This window comes from Nilaparvata lugens, chromosome 10, assembly GCF_014356525.2.
Source record: "Nilaparvata lugens isolate BPH chromosome 10, ASM1435652v1, whole genome shotgun sequence".
Classification (NCBI taxonomy): Eukaryota; Metazoa; Arthropoda; class Insecta; order Hemiptera; family Delphacidae; genus Nilaparvata; species Nilaparvata lugens.
The window spans coordinates 8,827,438-8,849,226 of NC_052513.1; the positions used below are offsets into that span (position 1 = coordinate 8,827,438).

The window sequence follows — 21,789 nt, forward strand, 5'->3', positions numbered from 1 at the left end:
ATCGAATTCCCTACAACATAATTATTATATCACCTACATCATTGCTGTTAATTTGCATTTAACCACCACATTATTCGGCACTGAGAGTTTTCAATTGCCTGACAGATGAACCGGCAGGTTCATTGTTGCCCTAAAAGATGTCTTGGTGGATGTATGTCCCTTATTCATTGAGAAAGTGCTATGAGATTTTCTCCGGTTTTCATTGAGTTGAATGTATTTTGGGGTTTTAACATTTTATCGATTTCATATTATTATGATGAGAACTACACTTTGTAGAACGAGAACCTTTTTCCCCACATGAAGGGAAAACCATTTGAAATGTTGTACATCTTTGAAGCAATACTCATTTAATACGGTATAATGCGACGAAATAATAATAATATTCAATATATTAATATTTTATCATAACATATTTGCCTTTGGCAGAGGAGATAAAGGATATGTGGAAGCAAGAGAGTGATGATAGTGCCTTTGAAAGTGTCAGCTACAGGTGTTATACCAAAGTAACTGCCAGAAAGGTTGCCCAGTTTGAGACTGCCTGTATGGGTGCAAAATTTAATGCAGAAAGCAGTAATTGCACGACATCGCTAGTAAGAAGTTTCCTCGATATACAAATACAGAAAAGGTGTCATTTTGCTAAATAAGCCAATGACACCTTATTATGACCCATGAAAATGGAGATAAAAGAGAGATAATAGTAAATAACTTTCTTTCCAATATAAATCAAATCTGTCTGTGCCTGCGTCTGTTGGTCAAGGATCAGTCTTTTCCAATGTCACTTACCAATGTTATGTTATTAACTCAATGTACTTATTCGAAACAAATTATCCATTACAAATTCTTAAAATCTCTATTCTCATTGAATTTCATTTTGTTTCCTCAAATGTATTAATAATTTTGTTTACCCATGTGAAGATCATTGATGAATTAAAAACTATCAGTTCAATCAGTTTTTCTCTTGTTCCACTTAGCACATTTCAACTTCATTACAGTATTTGATTACAATTCATTAGTTGTTTACTTCTGATGAGCATATTCCAACATTTATTCCACTTCTGGTCAGCATATTTCAACTTATTAAATTGAATATTCACAATTTTTTCCAATATTAATTATTATACTTGAGCTATATTCATAAATTATTATTCATAATTGAGTATTCAATTTAATAAGTTGAAATATGCTGAACAGAAGTGGGATAAATGTTGGAATATGCTTACCAGAAATGAACAAATAATGAAGTTGAAATATGATGAGTGGAACAAGAGGAAAGCTGATCAAACCAAATTGAATCTACAAGATTCACTTTTTTACAAATTTGAACAGATTTTTTTTTCAATTTACAAAAGAAAACAGATTTTTGTAATAGTGTAAATGGGTGGGTATGCATGAAATCAATCTAATCCATATCCCTATTATGAAGTAATGATGGTGTGTGTTTGTTGTCCAGATAATCTCTCTGGAGAGCATAATCGAACTGGGCACGTCGGGCGACCGCAAGCGCAGGAGCGACCACATGCGCGCGCAGGCACTGTCCGTGTTCTCGCAGTGTCGCCGGCAGCTGCAGCATACGTCCAATGTCAAAGCACTCACCGGGTTCGGCACGGCTGCTTGTGCCGAGTTGTTCCTCAAGAGCAAAGATGTAAGTGTTATTCAATCATTTATTGACAATCGTATCATTATATTATAAAATATATACTATGATTGACAATCATAATTTTATAATATGAATATATCATCATAATGATTAACACTCATGAACAATCATAATTTATTTATTTATTGACAATCACAAATCATTTTATTATACAATATATACTATGATTGGGAAAAGACAACAGGCATAGCCTAAAACTGTCTTCCTCCCAAATGTTTACTCGACAACATATTAGTGTGCCACATTTTGCTTGTTTTTGAAATGAATATTCCAGTTAGCCTGAGAAAGTTTTCTTCAAAAACAAAGTAAATGAAAATATGTAAATCAAGTTAAATTTAGCTTTTACGGTTCTTAGCTGAAGCTCAATATTCCAATATTTTTATCCAAGTAAATAGTTTGAAGAAAACTTTTGATGAAGCTCAAGAGTTGATCATTTTGACTGACGAATAACACACGTTAGACACTTACTGTACTTTACTCATGTCCTGGAAATACATTGGCACAAAAATCGCCATTAACTTAATAAATCCATCCATTATTTGAACAGTGAAATGCCTCGAGCGCGTATGAGCTTGCCTATGAGTGTATAACAGTGTTCCAGAAAGATTTTAACAATAAATGATTAACACCTAAAATAATTTGAATATGAAAAAATAACTAAATTATTGCTTGTGTGAACAGTAGAATTTTTTATTAGGATCATTCAATTCCAATCCATTTCCTCCGCAAAATTCAACAGTTAGAGAGTTTGCAATAACATGTACCTTAACCTAGTATAATAACTCTTCTATTAAGACTAACAACACTATTGTATTACTGGACATTGTCCAGTAAATTTTTGACAAACTTAGGACTGTTCTATTTAGAAATTGAAGATAATTATATTCATTCCAGCATATTATATACTATATTGAGAAGTAGAGAAAATGTTTTGAAGTGAACAGCTACACGACTTGAACTATTTTGGACTATGTGTAACCTTATCTAAATTTGGGAGAGGAATAGCACAAGGTTACCTTATTTTATCTCTCCCTATCATTTTGATGATGTACTCATTGTATCAATCAATAAAGAATAAAGAGAAACGTTATCTGCTATGCCATTTCTGTGGGTTATTCTCTTAGATTTTTTGTGGGTAAATTTACAGCCTTGAAATCTTCATAAGTAGATCCTTGTACGATTTATTTGTGTCTTAACTCACTATTCATTGTATTTGCTTTTAGGAAAAGAACCGAGCACCGTACAGAGTGTACACACCGCCCTACGTATTATCACGTGGTCGCGAGAAGATAGGAGGCGGTGGAGGGGGAAGCGGGGAGGGGGCTGATGGACTGACGACGAGTAGCGACACACCCTGCTCGGTACTCTATGTCAGCTACTGTCTAAGCGAAGATCAAAGATGGCTGCTGGCCACTGCCACCAACGAGCAGGGAGTCCTACTCGAGAAGGCCACTGTCAACGTCCACATACCTAACAGGTTAGTTAGAACCGAGTCTAAATCGAATAAGACGTCATAGTTGGTTCTTCACTCCTAGTTAGCAAAGAGTTTGAATTCAAATTAACAATTGGAAGGTTAGTATCGAGTTTTAATTGAATAAAACATTTTGTTAGGTTTTTCATTGGTAGTGTGAGATTTTTGAATTGACCTAAGGGTCCTTTTTAACTAGTTTTCCATAAGGAACGGACTCCGTTAATAATCCGTTTTAATTTAAGCATCGTCCCCAGACAGCAATCCTCCGGTAGAGCATTAGGTAGTCTTCCGTCCGCCAGCCTTCTTTCACACGCGTATTCACTAAACCGTTTAAATCACTTCGATTCTCCGCACACCTTTACGATTGCGAGTTCCGAGAAGTCTAGGAGAAGAGTGACGAAAACACAGGCGGAGTTCCTTCTCAGTTGCCGGGAGAGAGTCCCGTTACTCTAGCAGATAACGCCGATATTTCCCCAAAGTTATAATAATAATAATAATATCGTGTGACCTGGCTGGCTCAGGTCTGGTGTCAGAGTTTTCAGGTCGCAACTGATCAATTTCAGGGCCTCTGACATGACCTAACGACTGCTTTTTAGGCAGCCGGGACCGACAGCTTAACGTGTCCATCCGAAACACGGATAACAACACATATCCCAAAGTTATGGAGGTGGGGGTAAGCACCCTCAATTGTAAAAGAGAGAACTCTCAATGTAAGAGGAATAGATAATGAACATGGAGGTAGAGATAATTTGAAGAACACCTTTCCGAGAGAGAGTATACAATAATTATTAAAAATATAACTTGACATACATTGACAGCTATAATGAGGTACTGAAATGAATTTTTATTATAATTAAAGCTGTATGAACCGAAGTAATAGCAGGCTGGCATCTTATCTTATCGATATTGCTATATCGCTACTATTTGAGCTATGCCAGCCCGCTTATGAAATGTGATGTCACAGTAGTTAGCAAAGAGTTCAAATTGAATGAAACAATTGTACCTTGATACGAACCAAGTGTAGTTCCAATTAAAGGAAATGACTCAAAAGTAATATTCACTACAAACTAGCATTTTTGTTTTTATAAGGTATGCGCTCAAGTAAATCTCACTACAGCCTAGTTTTTTCTTTATTCGTGTTGAGCAGAGAGTTTATATTGAAATTTCTTGAAATTGTGACCACTGTTTTTTCAACTGGAGAAACTAGTTTTGGATGCTGCGCCATTATTAATTTGTTAAGTAAGTTGTAAGTTGTTAAGATAATTACAAGTCATTTTATTTCATAAATGACTTCAACTTAAATAACTGCAGTAGGCTACAGAAAGTTGAATAGTTCAAGGTGACATTCTGGTAGAGTTCATTTAAATTCAGATAATCTATACTAAAATGAGAGTTAGGATGTGAGACTTTGGGCTGTACTCTGGGAAACCAAACAGAATACATAAAAAACATACAGAGCAGTGGAAAAGCAACTCGTCAATAAGAATTCTTATTTATTTTTTAAAAACTCATAGGGTTGTGTTGCAGAGAAGACCTAGAGTCCTAACTCCATATTTATTAAAGGCAATTATTCAATTCAATTTAGTCTACCTTACTTCTGCTCTTATGTTATTCTCTACCATGAACTAATTCTTATAAACTAGAGACAACCATTTTATTGTGGCTATAAGTAGAATTATTGGTTAGAGTCCTAGAGTCCTAACTCCATATTTATTAAAGGCAATTATTCAATTCAATTTAGTCTACCTTACTTCTGCTTTTATGTTATTCTCTACCATGAACTAATTCTTATAAACTAGAGACAACCATTTTATTGTGGCTATAAGTAGAATTATTGGTTTGTTTAGGACGCGACGGAGAAAAGCCTCAGCGCGTCACATAGGCCTTCAAAAGCTGATGGACTTCATTCTGGGTGTGATGTCACAGAGCGTCACGCCCTGGCGGCTAGTGGTGGGCAGAGTCGGCAGGATAGGCCACGGCGAACTCAAAGGTATTATTCTTTATTCTTTATTGATTGATATAATAAGTATACATCATATAAATGATAGGGAGAGGAAAAATAAGGTAACCTTGTGCTATTCCTCTCCCCAATTTAGATATGGTTACACATAGTCCGAAATAGGTTAAGTCTTGTAGCTCTTCACTTCGCAAAATTTTCAGACCACTAAAAACAATAATTAACAATAATTAGATTCATACATAAAGCTGTTCGTTCGCTGCTCGTCCGTAGTGTGTACGCGGCTTAACAACCCCAGTTAATTGCATTAATCTTAATTCTATGTATCTATTGTCTTCAGTTGATAATTTTTGCAGTGAATAGCTGAGATGAGTAAAGTAAAATTCGTTAATTGAGTCAAGTATGAAACCATATTGTTGATGGCTCATGAGATCATGTTGATTCAATCTGAATAAGTCTTAACTGCATAATTCAGTGCTTGAATGCAATCCAACGCGGCTTAACAACCCCAGTTAATTGCATTAATCTTAATTCTGTGTATCTATTGTCTTCAGTTGATAATTTTTGCAGTGAATAGCTGAGATGAGCTAAGTAAAATTCGTTAATTGAGTCAAGTATGAAACCATATTGTTGATGGCTCATGAGATCATGTTGATTTAATCTGAATGTGTCTTTAACTGCATAATTCAGTGCTTGAATGCAATCCAACGGAGTCTGTCAATTCAATTTACAACCGTTCTAACTTGTTTTATTCATCCAATTACTTGCATTATTATACTTTCGAAAAGACACAATAGACTATGCAAAAATCTGACTTCCAGTTTGTACGTTTTATTTTATTTCTATCTCCGTACATTTGAATTAGTTATTCAAAGGAGATTTTAATTCATTTAACAATATAGTCTAAATATAATAATAATCTAGATGCCTTGATTTTATATTTTATTTTCTTCAAGTATATGCATGAGCAATTATGTTTATTTTATTATATTTTTAATGATATGTCATATTATAAAGAGATTGTAATATGTGTTGAATATTGTAATTGGCAATAAATGAAATTTGAATTTGACTATTTTTGTAGAAGGCTAGATAATTTGTTCCAAATTTGGCTTTAATTTAATAGGGCTTTGTTGTAGAAATTAAGCTCATACTTTGCAAGTGTGAAAGCTTATAATCGTTTCTATAGTGAGAATCACATTATAAAGTTTGTAGAGTCGATAGGATTGCAGATTTGCCAATTTTCTGTTATTACCGCCTTCTATAATAGTAGAAAGCTGTGATTCAAGCTATTCCGGCATATCTGATATAATATTAATTGTTGATTCTTGTTAATCAATATCAATTAGCCTATTCCTCAAATCTTTTTTATTCGTCAAGATAATTTATTTTCTTATGATTTAATCATACATTTTTCTTTCCTTGCCCTATTACCATAGGTAAGGAAAGTATTGCTTTCCGAAAAAAATTAAGGTACCCCGATTTCTGAATTTCTATACGTTTCAAGGTCCCCTGAGTCCAAAAAACATGATTTTTGGGTATTGGTCTGTGTGTGTGTGTGTGTGTATGAGTGTATGTGCGTCTGTGTACACGATATCTCATCTCCCAATTAATGGAATGACTTGAAATTTGGAACTTAAGGTCCTTACACTATAAGTATCCAACACGAACAATTTCAATCAAATGCAATTCAAGATGGCGGATAAAATGGTGAAAATGTTGTCAAAAACAGGGTTTTTCGCGATTTTCTCGAAAACGGCTCCAACGATTTTGATCAAATTTATACCAAAAATAGTCATTGATAAGCTCTATCAACTGCCACAAGTCCCATATCTAAAAATTTCAAGAGCTCCGCCCCATCTATGCAAAGTTTGATTTTAGATTCCCAATTATCAGGCTTTAGATACAATTTAAACAAAAAATTCCAAGTGGAAAAGATTGAGCATGAAAATCTCTTCAATTGATGCTCAGTAACATTTTCACCTAAAATTGAAAATAAGCTCGAAATTCGAGAAAATGTTATTATTTCAATTACAAACTGTTGGCAACTGTTGATTCTATCAAACCATTCACTATGAAGAGATAGTAAACTTCGTGTGTCTCCAGCCTTATTGTCCTGTCACCAGCTGGCTTGGATCTTTGAATAGTAGACTTGAGATGCGCAGGAACACTAGCGTCAGGTGATAAATTTTCATAACGGCAAGGAAAGTTGTGTGAGTGCGCCACACCAAATTTTTATAATTGAGATAAAACATTTTTGTAGTTCATTATATTTCTTCATAGCCAAAAAACAATTTGCCAACAACAACAGTGCAGACTTGGAAAATGATTGAGTTATAGACAAGGATAGCAAACCAATGTTAATCAGGTGCTGACTTTAGATAGATAGATAATTGCCTTTATCACAATTTAAAATATTACAAGTGTTGTGGGCAAACTTTATAACGTTAGTTTCACTACACCTCTGTATCTATGATTGTTATAGATACAGATTAAGGATTGTTATTAGTTAGATTAAGGGTTGTGTGGCAGAGAGGACCAGGAGTCCTAACTCCGCCCTAATAAAGGCAATTAAATCAATAAATTGTTTAAATAACTGAAACCCGATGTCCGAAACATGGAGTAATGTATGTTTATGATTGATTAGGGTGGAGTTGGTTGCTGAGCCGGAAATCGCTGCAGAAGGCGTCGCGCCACCTGAAGGAGATCTGCGGCCAGTGCTCGCTGCTCTACCCACACGACATGCCTTGCATCCTGTCCGCCTGCCTGGTCTCGCTGGAGCCGGACTCTGCTCTGCGCATGATGCCCGACCAGTTCACGCCCGACGAACGATTCTCGCAGAACTCGGTCAAGTGCCAGCTCAGCACGCCGCACGACGTCACCTGCACACACATACTTGTCTTCCCCACCTCGGCCACCACACAGGTCAGTCCTAACAACCAACTTCTACAAATATGTTCAGAATTTAAGTAGATTGAGGAGATAAAGAGAAGTCGAATAATGAGAAGGAGAACCTTAGACAGATGTGGGGATGATGGATGTCGAAAAAACAAGTTGTATGTTATTTTTATACTATCAGGGCCTGAACATATTAAGCGTCTTTTCATGTGTCCATTTATTTAATATTAATTTATTTATTTATACATTGATATTGCATTCAGTGAATCGGAAAACTTCCTGCCCTGCCGACTCTAAAACCGCCGTCTGAAAACACCTGAAAAGACGCTCAATATGTATGGTCTGGCCCTAATAGTTGAGAGTCAGGGTAAACTGGCTTATTCAGTCATGAGAAATCTGAGAAAAATGGGAAAACGTTACAAAAATGAAAGTGTAAACTATGAATAAACTAGTGTGGAAAAAAGTATCTCTGTACTCTTGACAACATATGTCTAGGTTGTTTATTTATTGGTTTACTAGTCTTATTTTAATACTGTATCTTTATACCATTGAGAAAAGATAGCATATAAGCTGATACTCCATAGGATAGGGCGTTAATGATCCAAATTACACTGTTGAAAGCTGATAGTCTTAGTATTCTTCTTCTAGCGTGACGCTGGTAGTCTCTCTTACTGTGCCGTTCTCATACTCTCACCCGGCCAAAACAGTAATATTTGATATTTAAAGCATCCAGTGACCTATTATTGAAGGAGTATAAGGACTTGTCATGTCAGTTTTAAAGTTGAGTCATTCTACTTTTAATTCATAAAAGCATTGGAGGATGAGTGATTGCCGTTGAAATGCTCATTAAACTCTCGCATCTACTAGAAACAACATTTAATTCGCTCTTTTTTTAATTCACTTCTAAATTGTTTGAATTCTAAAATTGAGGAGCTGGGAAGAAAAACGACCCGAGGCCACTCGTGTCGTTTTTCCGCAACACGCTTCATTCTATCCGCCATTAAATCCTGAACAGATTGGTACATAAAATGTTGTTGTATCTTGAAAAATGATTGAGTTATGAAAATTTTTTGTTTGTGTGGCAAACCTGAAATTATTCAGCTGACAAGCTGTGAGCCAGCAGTCAGTGAAATCCTTATTTTGTTTTCTTACAAAAGAAGAAGCTGATTGATTGAGTACTTTATTTATGTAGATTACAGTATATACTGGCTTACACACTTATATACAATAGCTTACAATACAGCAAAATTATAGATGAATTTACATAATATAGACTATGAAAATAATTATTATTGAACTGTATATGATATGAAAAAAGCAATTTGGAATAACTATACAAGATTATATTGTAATGCATCTACATAAATTGGTGGAGCTTTGGACATATCAATGTCCATTCTTCGGAAAGAATATTAAAAATATCCTCCCAACTAACTCTCTACCAAATGAATGGTATAAGAAGATCATTAATACATCCAAGGGAACCAATTATCCTCTAGATGATGGAAATAATGAAGAAGACGCTCCTGAAGAAGAATCCGATGCTGAAAACATTGGGGTGTATGAATTTCCCGAAAATCAGAATGGGAAGAAACGTGTTCAAGAAGAAAATATCATCTTCAATTGTTCACTTCCAAATGACATTTTTTTAGATCTTTATTACCTACTTATTAATTATCCAATATCATGAGCAATATATTATCATTATCACTACTCTTGATACGGGTTTTTCATCATTTTATTGAACCTCTGAACATGTAACAACCAGGGTTATGGAAAAACGACCTGAGACAACACACCTTATATCAATTAATATCAGTTAGCCTCGGATTACTGGCTAATTATGAATAATAGCATTGAAAATAGTATAAAAAGATCAATAAAGTTCAAATACTTGCAACAATATTGCATTCTGATGAAATAATGAAGATGTGTACTAAATATTTCAAACTCAATTTACACAAAACTTGATTTCTTGACTCAGGTCGTTTTTCCACCCAACTCCTCAATTGTTATATGTACATGCAAGGCATTATAAAGGCTGATACCCAAAGCTAATAATAGACAGAGACAGAGACTAGGTACTGTCTAATAATAGACAGTAGTCGGCTTGAGTTAACAAAAAAGTTGCTTGAAATTTGGATCATAAACTAGCTACACCTTGGGATATTTTCTCATCCCATCTTTTATTTTTATTTATACTCTTAAGATATTGTGATACTGTATGACAATTGTGTGTGTGTTGCAGTCGTCGCAGACAGCCTTCCAAGAGCAGCACATCAACGGGCCGGAGCTGGGTGACGAGGAGCTGTTGCGTGCTCTCAACGATGACATGCAAACGGACGGCCTGGGTGACTTCAACATGGGCGACATCTTCACGTGGGACGCCGACGGGGTGGCAGGTGGAGTGCGCAGTCCGCCTCCCTGCTCCTCGCAGCCCAACTCACCCAGCTCCTGTCTGCCCCCGCAGGACAGTCCCTTCCAGTGCAACGCCAACAGTCGGGTAACTACACCAATAATTAATCATTGTACTAATAATACTTGATAATTAATTGAAAAGTAGCCCAAACCAAGAATTTAATAATACTCACCATGAAAATGTTCGTATTTGCCATTGTGTTGATTACGGCAAATCAAATAATTTTGAAATGATCGAGAAAGAAGATTAGGTAAACTTTTTAGGTGAGCTTTCTAACCCGTATTTAGATAAAGTGATAACAGTTTTTAATTTAGTGAGGTCTCCATACCGGTTCACAATTTTTAGCCTAATAAAATATTCATAGAAGCTAAAAAATGACAAATTAAATACATTATTTTTGGACAATTTCTATCTAAATTTGGGAAAGGAACAGTTTTGGGCTTTAGGCCTGTTGTTCGTTTCTTTCTCAATCATTCATAGTTAGGAATGATATTGTATGTATCAATGTATAAATAAATACATAATAATTATTTAACGAGAAATAGTATTAGAAGTCTTCGGGATAGTTAACAGCATTTAATTTTGATATTCGTTACATAAAATCATTCATTATTTTTCAAACAAATGCAGTCTCTCATTTATTTCCGAATGAAAAAATGTGTAGCCTATTATACAAAATCTTCAAAAAAAGGATTCAAGAACAAATAGCAATACAGACAGCTACAACATGAGGAATTGAGTAGACTGCTTCCCACTATCATAGCACAGCTTAATTTGAAAGTAAGCTCATTTTTTAGAAGCTGATCTTCTTATAAACTTTTTTACAATTCGCATAATATTGTGGGAAGCAGTCCTTTTAGGGAAGGAGTTGAATAGATTGCTGAAATATTGAGTGTATTTTATATGTGACGAAGGATCCTTCGTCACTTGATTTTATTGTGTGTTACGGTGTGTGTTTTCATGTATTTTTGTTGAAATCTTCCTTACTCTTTCAAAATTCACTGGGAAGATATTATAAACAGAAAAAACAGATGGAAATTACTGAGATAGGCCTATTGCAATTATTCAAATGCTAATGAATTAATTATTATGATTAAATGCAAATCCAAATTAAATTAAGATATCGAATTTCCATCTAGCTGTTTATCCTGTTGTCAATATCTGCAGTAGCAGAAGTCTTCGGGGTGAATTACAGCATTTAATTTGGATTTCCGTTTAATAATATTAAGAAAAAACAGAATTTTTAATTCTGATGTAGTTTAAATATTGCTCACAGTATTAATTGAAAAATAACTCGCTGGTAAAAACGAGATATTTTTTTGTAAAAATATAGAATTGAACTACTGTATTTGAGAAAGTGTACCCAAATTTGATTGTTGTACATATCGAAGAGTTACTCAGGTAGCCCTCTACCTGACTGTTACATTGGAAACCATTATTGGCTAGGTACTTTTTGCCTTTTTTTCTAATTCCGGCACACCACATCATGCAGTAATTGTTTTCTATAGAAATGATTAATTTTGTCAATTGCGATGTGTTCTACATAATAGTCTCGTATCAAATCTAAATGACCTACAATATTTTAGTTTTATTGAATGACGAAAGTGACCAAGTGTGTGTGATAGTTTGCAACTGTAATTGTAACTTAATAACTGCAATCTAGTAACTGTTGCATTGTAACTTTGATTTGTATGTGATGTGTTTTGAATGGAATGTGTATGTGTCGGTTGCAGTCTGGCGAAGTACAGGAAGAGGTGGGTACGCTGCTACAACAGCCGCTGGCCCTGGGCTACCTGGTGTCGACTGCCCCCACGGGCCGTATGCCCCGCTGGTTCTGGTCGGCTTGCCCCCACCTCGAGTCGGTCTGCCCCGCCTTCCTCAAGAACGCCCTGCATCTGCACAGCACCGCCAACCAGCAGAACTCGGACGAGCTGCTGCAGCAACAGTCGGCCTCCGCCGGACATCCGCTCGACTCGCAGTACACCACCGATGTTCTCAGGTAAGCCATCAATCATAATACCACTCGTAGGGCTACTTGAAATATAAATCTCAGTACCATTTTTGAATGATTTTATCAAATATAGTATCTTAAGTCACAAGGACGGGAAGGGGCCTTTTGCAGGCGAGAATGATGTTTTCCTACAGTTACGTTGGAAAGTGGCCATTGCTGCACTGATTACAGAACGCAAAGAATCACTTTTCCGCTCTAGTGCGGGAAAAATTTTTCTGCACTCCAGATTTGCAACATGGCAACGCAAAATACTTAGTAGGTTATATGGAGCAACAGTGCAGCAAAATCAAAATGAAGTTGGTAACAGTGACTGCTGTGGCTGCTATAGTGAGCAGAGGTGCAACGAAGCACAACGCGCTAATTATTATTCATTATATATTATAACCAAGGACAACGAGGACTTTAGGATTTTAGGATTAAGGTTTTTATCAATAATAAAATTACACAGAAAAACATTTGATGCATTTCAGGCAATTTTACCCATAATTACCCACTTTTCATATTCAATGGTAACTGTAGGAAAAACTTAATGTGAAATACGTGCGCAAAGTTCCTCTGCTGCACTCAAGAAACCATTCCGCCCTCGCCTACGGCTCGGGCGTAAACGTTTCTTTCGGTGCAGCAAACTGACACTTTGCGCACTAGTTGCACAAATAACTATTCTAGTCGAGGCGTTAGCCGAGACTAGAATTTCATTCGAGCACTGCAAAAGACATTCACATCCATGTAACTTACACTATTTTTTGTCATAATAATCTAGAAAAGAATAATTGAGAAACAGAAAACATTAACTGCTTGTGCTGACATTACTACATGCATTCTATAAATATAACATAGTTTACAAGTTTCTTATCAGGAATTTCTTGATTGTAGTTGACAAAACTTTCACCTGGAGCAAGGCGGTTTTTGTACCAGTTTTGCTGTTCCAAATTCGGAACTAGGAAACATACTGTAAAGAAAACATATGATTTTATTACAGTATAGTATGCTGTAATGAGAATCATATGTTTATTTGTTCTACAATCAGCTGTTTACCGGCTTGATTCCATGGATGTAAAACAGCTGAAATTGAATGACTATGACAAAAATTATTCAAAAAAGGTACTGAGGTTTGTATTTCTTTTTATATTCGTATGGCTTTTATTGGTGGGGAGTCCCTGACGGAAGTTCTACCTGCCTGAATATATTATCACTTGAGCCGTCAATGATCCTTACGACTCTCGTACTTCAGCCGGGACCGACAGTTTAACGTGCCAATCCGAAGGTAGGCAATCGTCACGTTTCACCCTTGTGCCAAACCCAGTGGCACACTGTAAAGGTGGATTCACACATATCAGTAACATAGTCAGTGGCCGGTACAGTGATATTTTATAACCTCACTATTTCTAATGAGATCATTCCCATTCTGACCGAGCTAGTATGAATTGTCCCATTAGAACTAATGGCATTAATATTGTCACTGTACCACATAGTTTCACTGATATGTGATTTAATGTTTAGGTTGAGAAGGCACGTCAACCTTTTCAACCCATCTCAAATCAAATTTATTTTGCCTCAAAATATTACACAAATAACAATACATAATATATTGAAGAAAATCTCTTGAGTGTACAAAAATACATAATGATTGAATTTCTTGAAATTAATTGGCGTTACCAGCAAAACCTTATTGGTTTGTGTGCTGGTGACGAGTAACAAAACAGTTTGAAAATTATAATCGTATATCTTACAGTACTTACTATCTAGATTTATTGCTTCACTTTGCTATTCATATTGAGAAGTGGGAAATAATATCAATCCTATTATATTAAGCGAGCAATTTCTGTATATATTTTTATATCTTGTTATTTATGTTAACGGATATCGAAAACGGCTGTAATGATTTTCACGAAATTTGGAACAAAGTAGGTTTATGATATAAAAATTCGATTGCACTAGGTTTCATCCTTGGGAAAACTCGCTGAATGACATTAAAAGGATAATTTATCCTTGGCTGAGACAGCCGAGACTTTCGTCGTCTGTGGATAGTAAAAAGTGAGCGAGTAATTCTGTGGAAAATCAAAATATCGCATCCCCGAAATTCATAAACTGATCATTTTAGAGAATTGTGTTCTGAAGCTCGGTGCCCCGATAATGAGTATGAAGTCAACATTTTTCAACTGATATGTGGGAATCAGCCGTGAATGTGATGGCTTAATCAATGGCACATTGTACATTATAGTGCAATTGAATTTCAATTTGAGGTTTGTGCTCAATGTGAGCCCTCAACTTTGAATAGCTACTGATCTATATTACCTGAAATGAGGAAAATTGAGTGATCAATTCAATTTATTGCCACTTTTCTGTCCTGAAAGCCGGTCTTATCGTTCTCTTTAAAATTATAAACTAATAACATGAATGTATATTATAAGATGAGGAATTTTGTGTTTGTGATTCCAAAAATAGATTATGAATGACAAATTCGTAATCACAACTATTACAATATTCCTTGTACTAAAACGTCATTGTTCGTCAAAATTGTACATTAGCTGTTCTTTCTTTCTATTCAGCGCTACAGTTTTCATGAACGTTGGCCTCTATCACCAAACCTCTCCACCAATCTCTATATTCCACCCTAGCTTTCACCCATCCTCTCCTACCTACCCTTCATGCGCTGATCCTCCGTCACGTCATCTAGCCATCTTTTTCTTGGGCTGCCTTGTCTTCTTCATGAAAACATCCTCATTACTAGCTGCTTGAAAGCAACCTCTATCTTTTGTATTTATATTATAATAATTATGTATTATAATGATAATTATGTATATGTTTTTTTTTTTTAATAAACTCATCTGGTTGCAATTCATTGGCAGTCAGAGAAATTAATTAATTAGCTGTCAGTCCGATAAGTTCATCGAACCAATAATATATTTTGCTTGGGGCCGTCCGCTCATTGTAAATTTTAATTATAATTATGAAAATATGTTTGGCTTTCTGCAACTCCTCCATGCATCCGAACAAGTGATCGATCTCTTATTATTTCATTCATTTATTCATTTATTTATTCATTAATACAATTACAAATCATAATATACGAGTAGATAGGCAATATTATGCTTATTTGTATTTTCCTTATTAGAACTTGCATTTTCTTTGAATCCGGAGATGGAATCGGATAAATGCATAATATTGTTTGAAAGTGATTCTACTCTGTCAAGATACAGTTTAGTGGAACCAATATTCATGTTTGTGTGTTGTTTAGGTATGTGCTGGAAGGCTACAACGCCCTCTCGTGGCTGGCCCTGGACTCGAATACACACGACCGCCTCTCCTGTCTGCCAATCCACATGCAGGTGCTCATGCAACTCTACCACATGACCTCCGCCTTCGTTTGACCACCGTAAAATCTAGTTCCTCCATTAAACCTCTCTCCATCTCCCCTCCCCTCTTTATATTCTCATTATCATAATTATTATGATTACATTGTTATTATGATCATCGTCATTCTACCAAATAGAATCTAAACTAAAATATAACTTACTGACTAAAAGTAAAAACATCACTAATTAGAAAAAGTATCAAATCGAAAAATGTAAGTCATGTATAAAAATAATGTATTGTTAGTTCTCAAATCTATTGAAGTAAAATATTAACCAAATAATAATACGGTTTAAAAATGGTATTGAGTTTCAAATTTGTAACTGAGCCGAGAATATTGTTCCCCGAAGAAGTGATATTATCAAGTTAGCCTAAACACTATTATTCCCCAAAGAGCTGATATTAATAAAATCTAATACTCATTTTGGATGCAATCCCAAAACGGTCTATGGAAAAGCATGATATGCTTGATTCACAGTTTTAATTGATCGTTTCAATGTAGGTACGTATACGAATGAAAAACAAATCTATTACAGGTTTTTTCGTAAATTTTAATTGCTGAAAACGTGGGGCTTTGATTATTTGACGCGTAGAATTTTATTCAGATGGCCTATTCAATTAAGCTACCTGTTTCTATGAAATGAATACATTTTTAAATAAATATTAAACATTGCAATTTTAAATAAACATTTCGAATAACTTATTAATAAATTTGCAGCTTCATTTTGACAGATGAATAAAATATTTAAAAGAAATTTCTCTTAATTCCTGAATATTATCTTAATAGTTCCTGTATAGTTTTAATCCACGATAATTTAAATCAAGATATTAAATATGTATGGTTGTGTTAATTTTCATATTTAATTTGACCGATGAATATTATGTACAAGGTTGTACTTAATAATTATTATGATTATACCTTGCAAATAAGGTATGTTTATTGAAATTTTCAAAGAATTGACTAAGTGAGAAATCTCTGTTCTTTCGATGATCACTGTCTCTATCATCACAATAATTGATTATTGGTAATGTTATTGAGTTACTGTATCACGTATATACATTTTAAAAGAGGTGTAAGAACAACTAACTTGAAATAGATTGAATTTAGCAAAATTCTTCAATGTTCAATTTTATCTTGGAAGTGGGATAACAGATTCCAAGCTCAATGTTTGAAACAATTGTATTTTAATCTGTGTTATGAATACAAAAAGTATATATCGAAGACATCACATAGAAACATAATATTCCATTAAATAAATTCTAATTATTGCAAGTCTCCTAGTAGGCGAGCAATTTTAGTCGAAGAAATTTTCCACATCTACAGTACCGAATGTAGTGGGACTAGATAATGTTCATTTCTCATTTAGTATTATTCTGCTTTAACTTTTTCAACCTCAAAGTTTATTTGAAAAAATGAAAAATTAATTTATTTTATTATTAGCATAAATGTTTCACTTGTTATAAGACGAAATTGATAGTCCAGAATTTCAAACCAATTTGAGTTATAATAGTGTTTCAAGGTGTGTTGACTTTTACATCACATTCATTGGCAATCGCCGAAGAAGTTCTGTTGAATTTTCAATAATGATAGAAGAAAAAATGGGATTCAACTCACTGCCACAATTTATTGTGTTCTCAGTAGTCCTAGAATCGTGATCTAATTTTTTTGAAAATTCGTTACTTCAATAGCTGCTACGCATGTTACATTGGGAAACTCTTCCTTCATTCCTATGTGGATGAAATTTATTTTATTTCAAAAGTCTAATACATTTTGTACTGTTCATTTATTAGGGAAAATATTCACCTGTGAACTAAACTGCTTCAAAATAAGAATTTCATTAAATTAAATTTCCAATACTACCCTATTTTCTTGACGGTCATAAAAGCTGTGATTTGACGGTCACATTTTTTTATTTATCTCAGCTCTCCTTTAAAACTTTCTAGTTGGTTGTAAATACGAAACTTTATTGTATATTGTTGATTATAATTAATAATGTAAGAATTGTTGTTCTTATAAATAGAGTTATGTTGATTTTATGTAACTTATTGCATAAATGATTTAGAATTTTTCAATTGATTGAATTTACCTAAATTATGATCACCATTCAAATAGTACGAACAATATTATTGGTTGTGTTATTTAATGGCTTTCTCGATTCTGTTATTTTCTTGAGTTACCTTTGGTGATTGGAATGGAATACTGTATCTAAATTCAGTATCAGTCAAAATTGATTGAATCTAGAGAAATTTTCCAAAATTGATTTGAAAACAAGTTTTGTTTCCAGTATTGATAATTTTTCTACATTATGAATTCAAAAAAGAGTAAAGCAAGGCTTCCATCACAGTAAATTTCATGTCGTTTGTATCTCTTGTGCGTAAATCTTTCCAGATATTAAGATGATAACAAGAATCTATCTGTGTTAATTTTTTGTGTAAGTTTATACATGTACAGTTATGAAACTGGTTCGAGCCAAAGTGAAATGTATGTACATGTGAATATACCATACAGATTTGTATGTATTTTGTACGTTTACTGTTCATGTACATAGTTCAGTACAATGTACATTACTAGATTTGATTCAATCAATGCTGAACTGGTTCAGAACTTGTAAAGTGTTATTTGTTTTTTATCTCTATCGTTTAAGCGTATATAGTGTGAATACTGTTTTGTTTCTTGTATATATTATATATCGGTACAATTAATGTAAGAAAGGCTTAACGGACTAAATATCTCTGGGACTATATTCATAGACCAGACACCAAATGAACCAAAGGACTCAAATTTGGATTTGAACAAAAATATTAAAATAATAAAGCATAAAAAGGAATTGATTATAGTTGTTGAGAAAGTATTTTGAACCCCGAGTGTTTCGATAATATTTTGTAAATAGAATCACTTGACAAAAGAAAATAATAATTATTGTTTTTAAATGAATAATAGTTCTGTATTCAACTCCAGTGGGACGTAAAATAGTCTTATTAAAATACTATTGTTTTCACATAGACTATTAGAAATAATAATTTAAAAATTGATAATTTATAAAAAGGTAGTTGCATCATTTTGAAGCGTGACTAATAAAAATGTATTCAAACCGAACAAAACTAATAATCCTTGATATTTTTCAACAATTTGCTTTCCAAAGCTGTTTTTAATCCACAATTATTTAAAAAAATGTATCAAGATCAAAGTATAAAAGATACAAGATCAAAACCTGAGTAATAATAAAATTGTATACAAACAACTAAGAATATTCATTAATAAAATAATTATAAATAAATGAAAATTCCCATAATTTTTTCCAAGAACTTGCTTTTCAGTTTTCAACTTTCATTTCCGATGAAACTCGTGATCAACGTGAACCTTCATAATGAGATTGTAGAGAAATTGATTTTGTGTCATTAAATATAAAATAATTCAATTTGTTCAACTTGGTTTTTTATTGGCACGCTCTTGAAAGTGTGAAATTTGTAACTGCTAAATTTGATGAAAAATTAGTTGAATTAATCGTAATTTTTCTACAAATAAACTATTCATCAAAGATCAGTAAATTTTAGAATCCCATTAAAGTCAGTGATCAATAATATAAGCATCGCCATTCTGGAAACAACTATATATTGCAATAATGCTTCAGTTGTATGTTTTCGAATATTGCTAATTGATACAAAATGTAAGGACAGATTTTTTATAATACCCAAAACACAAAGTATTCTCAATGACGGGGCCAAATTCAGGAAGAAACCAACAAGCTCCCACTATTAATCTATCACGCCTGCGCCTGAGGGTTGATCACTCTAACCATTTTCATCAATTCCAATCTCAATAATATTAATATAGATTCCAGCCGGGAAAAATTGATATAATATTATGCAAATCAATAAAAAGTGATCTTTTACCACTAAATTAAAAAAATATCATTTTTTATGAACAAAAATAGAATAATTTGTTGAAGGAATATAATAGCACATTTAATAAAAGTTGAGAATTATCTTTTTTCAAATACGGTAGCTCAGACAATGTATAAGTATGCTGTTTTATAGATTTTTATTGCAATGAAACCAGGTAATTTTATACAATAGTCAATAACAATAACGTTCCAACTATTCAAGTAAGACATTGTTTTAATATTTTTCATTGTAGTTTATCATTTACAGTTACAATTTTTCTTAAGCTTTTATAACGTTTTTGATAATACTGTACATCAGCTTTTGTTGAATGTTCCTGTTGTGTTTTAGAGTAAATTGTCAATTATTTTTTAATTTTATTTTATAATATGTATTGTTATAATGGAAATACTTTTTAGCTTTTGATACTACTTTCAAGTATTGATATTTTTATTTCTCAAATGCGCTTTCCATTGCAAATCAGGTGTTGATTCACCAAGTATGGTTGGTTCATCGATTTCGTCTGCAATAATTCAAATATTTGTTGTACTTGCTTACTAATTCTTCCACCAATCTTCCAATGATGATATTGTAGGCTAGTAACGCGTAATTTCTGCTTGAACTTAAGTGATCGAGATCTATGAAAAGAAAATGTAGTCTATAATCAGCCAAGTATAATATCAGTGTTGAACACCAATTAGTTATAACTAATGCAGTTATATATTAATAATAATTTGAAAGACTAGCATAGATTTGATAATGACATTATCAACTATAATTTGTCTAGAGAAAATTAAATTTTATACTTGAGTATAATACAGATATTATTATAAGCATAACATGATAACGTACCTATTATGTTCCACAATATCATGCTCCAATACAATTATTTCTAAAACGTTCAACTTTGTCGATTTAATTAAGATTCAATATTACTGAGAATTTTACTTACTTGTTAGTAAAATTGCTTGGAAACGTCAATTATACTGTAATATATAGAATTGCCCGTATTGTCAGATGTGAGTAAATTCATAACTACATATCCTTAACACCCTCAGGCGTATTTTTGTCTTGGAATTTCAAACTTTTGTTCCTGCTTTATGAAGTAGTAGATACATTTTGATATTCTAATACACAATAATTATAAACATGTACAGAACCAACAGCATAATATATCAGCTACTCTCACTAGAGTGATTGTTTTCAGGAGAAATTGGTATTATTATGGTTGCTGGTGCAATGCAATTAGATATTGTACAGTTATCGCAATGGAAACTAAATCAGATTATTGACGATATATAAATAGCTATTGATTTAAATAATATTTATAGGCAAATTATCAATTAATGAGTTGATTATATATTGTATATTATGAAAGTACAAACATGACTTATTATATTAAAGAATAAGGAAGAAGTCTTAATGTGCATGTAAATTTTGTATCTGTTTAGAATAGGACAAACAACACACTTGTTAGATTTGTAGCATAATATAATATTGGGGTTGTCAACATGTTATTTCGTATTATGATATTATTAATGCATATTATTATCACTATTATTCATTATTAAAAGGGAAATTTTGAATTTTTGATCAATATTTATTTGATTGTTTTCTATCTTTTTCATTTCTTCTGTATGTTATGTGTATGTCTACAGACACATGCATATAGTTATATGTATCCGTTATTAGATTTTTTAACGTGATGATTATAATTTATCCTTATTATCATTGCTATTCTAATTATTTAATATAGTAAATATTGTAGATTCTTAGTATAAATACTAATTTTAAAAATAATCGATGGAAAGGAAAAAGAAAATATGCAATTAATATATATATATTATTTATTATTACAATTATTATTGTTGGACAGAATATTTTTATCCCGTTTATTATTATTAAATGATTATGAATGACATAACCAAGTAATGTTTTTTTGACAAAGTACCGGTATGATATGAACTCATCACATAATACTTTATTAACGGTATTGATATTCGCTTGAATGTGGATTTCAATAGTGTACCATATCCAAATCTATTCACGACCGATTAACAGAGCACTTCAGTTAAGCCCCGCACAAACGCATCGATTTTTGTTCGTACGATATTTTGCCTTCCTTATGAATTCTATCAGA

At 33.3% G+C, this 21,789-nt stretch overlaps 1 protein-coding gene across 4 annotated transcripts in view; it reads left to right on the top strand.

The window, feature by feature from the left end:
• The window catches only part of LOC111056823 (mediator of RNA polymerase II transcription subunit 13), a 117,472-nt gene extending 96,233 nt beyond the window's left edge, over nucleotides 1-21,239 (top strand). For 3 of the 4 annotated variants that reach the window (XM_039436224.1, XM_039436226.1, XM_039436225.1), the window contains 7 exons: nucleotides 1,451-1,642; nucleotides 2,881-3,134; nucleotides 4,976-5,118; nucleotides 7,733-8,010; nucleotides 10,232-10,486; nucleotides 12,136-12,401; nucleotides 15,652-15,784. In XM_039436224.1, the coding sequence (XP_039292158.1) occupies nucleotides 1,451-1,642; nucleotides 2,881-3,134; nucleotides 4,976-5,118; nucleotides 7,733-8,010; nucleotides 10,232-10,486; nucleotides 12,136-12,401; nucleotides 15,652-15,784 (1,521 nt within the window). Of the gene's footprint in view, nucleotides 1-1,450; nucleotides 1,643-2,880; nucleotides 3,135-4,975; nucleotides 5,119-7,732; nucleotides 8,011-10,231; nucleotides 10,487-12,135; nucleotides 12,402-15,651 lie in introns of all 4 variants that reach the window. The other variant, XM_039436223.1, reaches the window with a different exon arrangement.
• The last annotated feature ends 550 nt before the right edge of the window (nucleotides 21,240-21,789 follow it).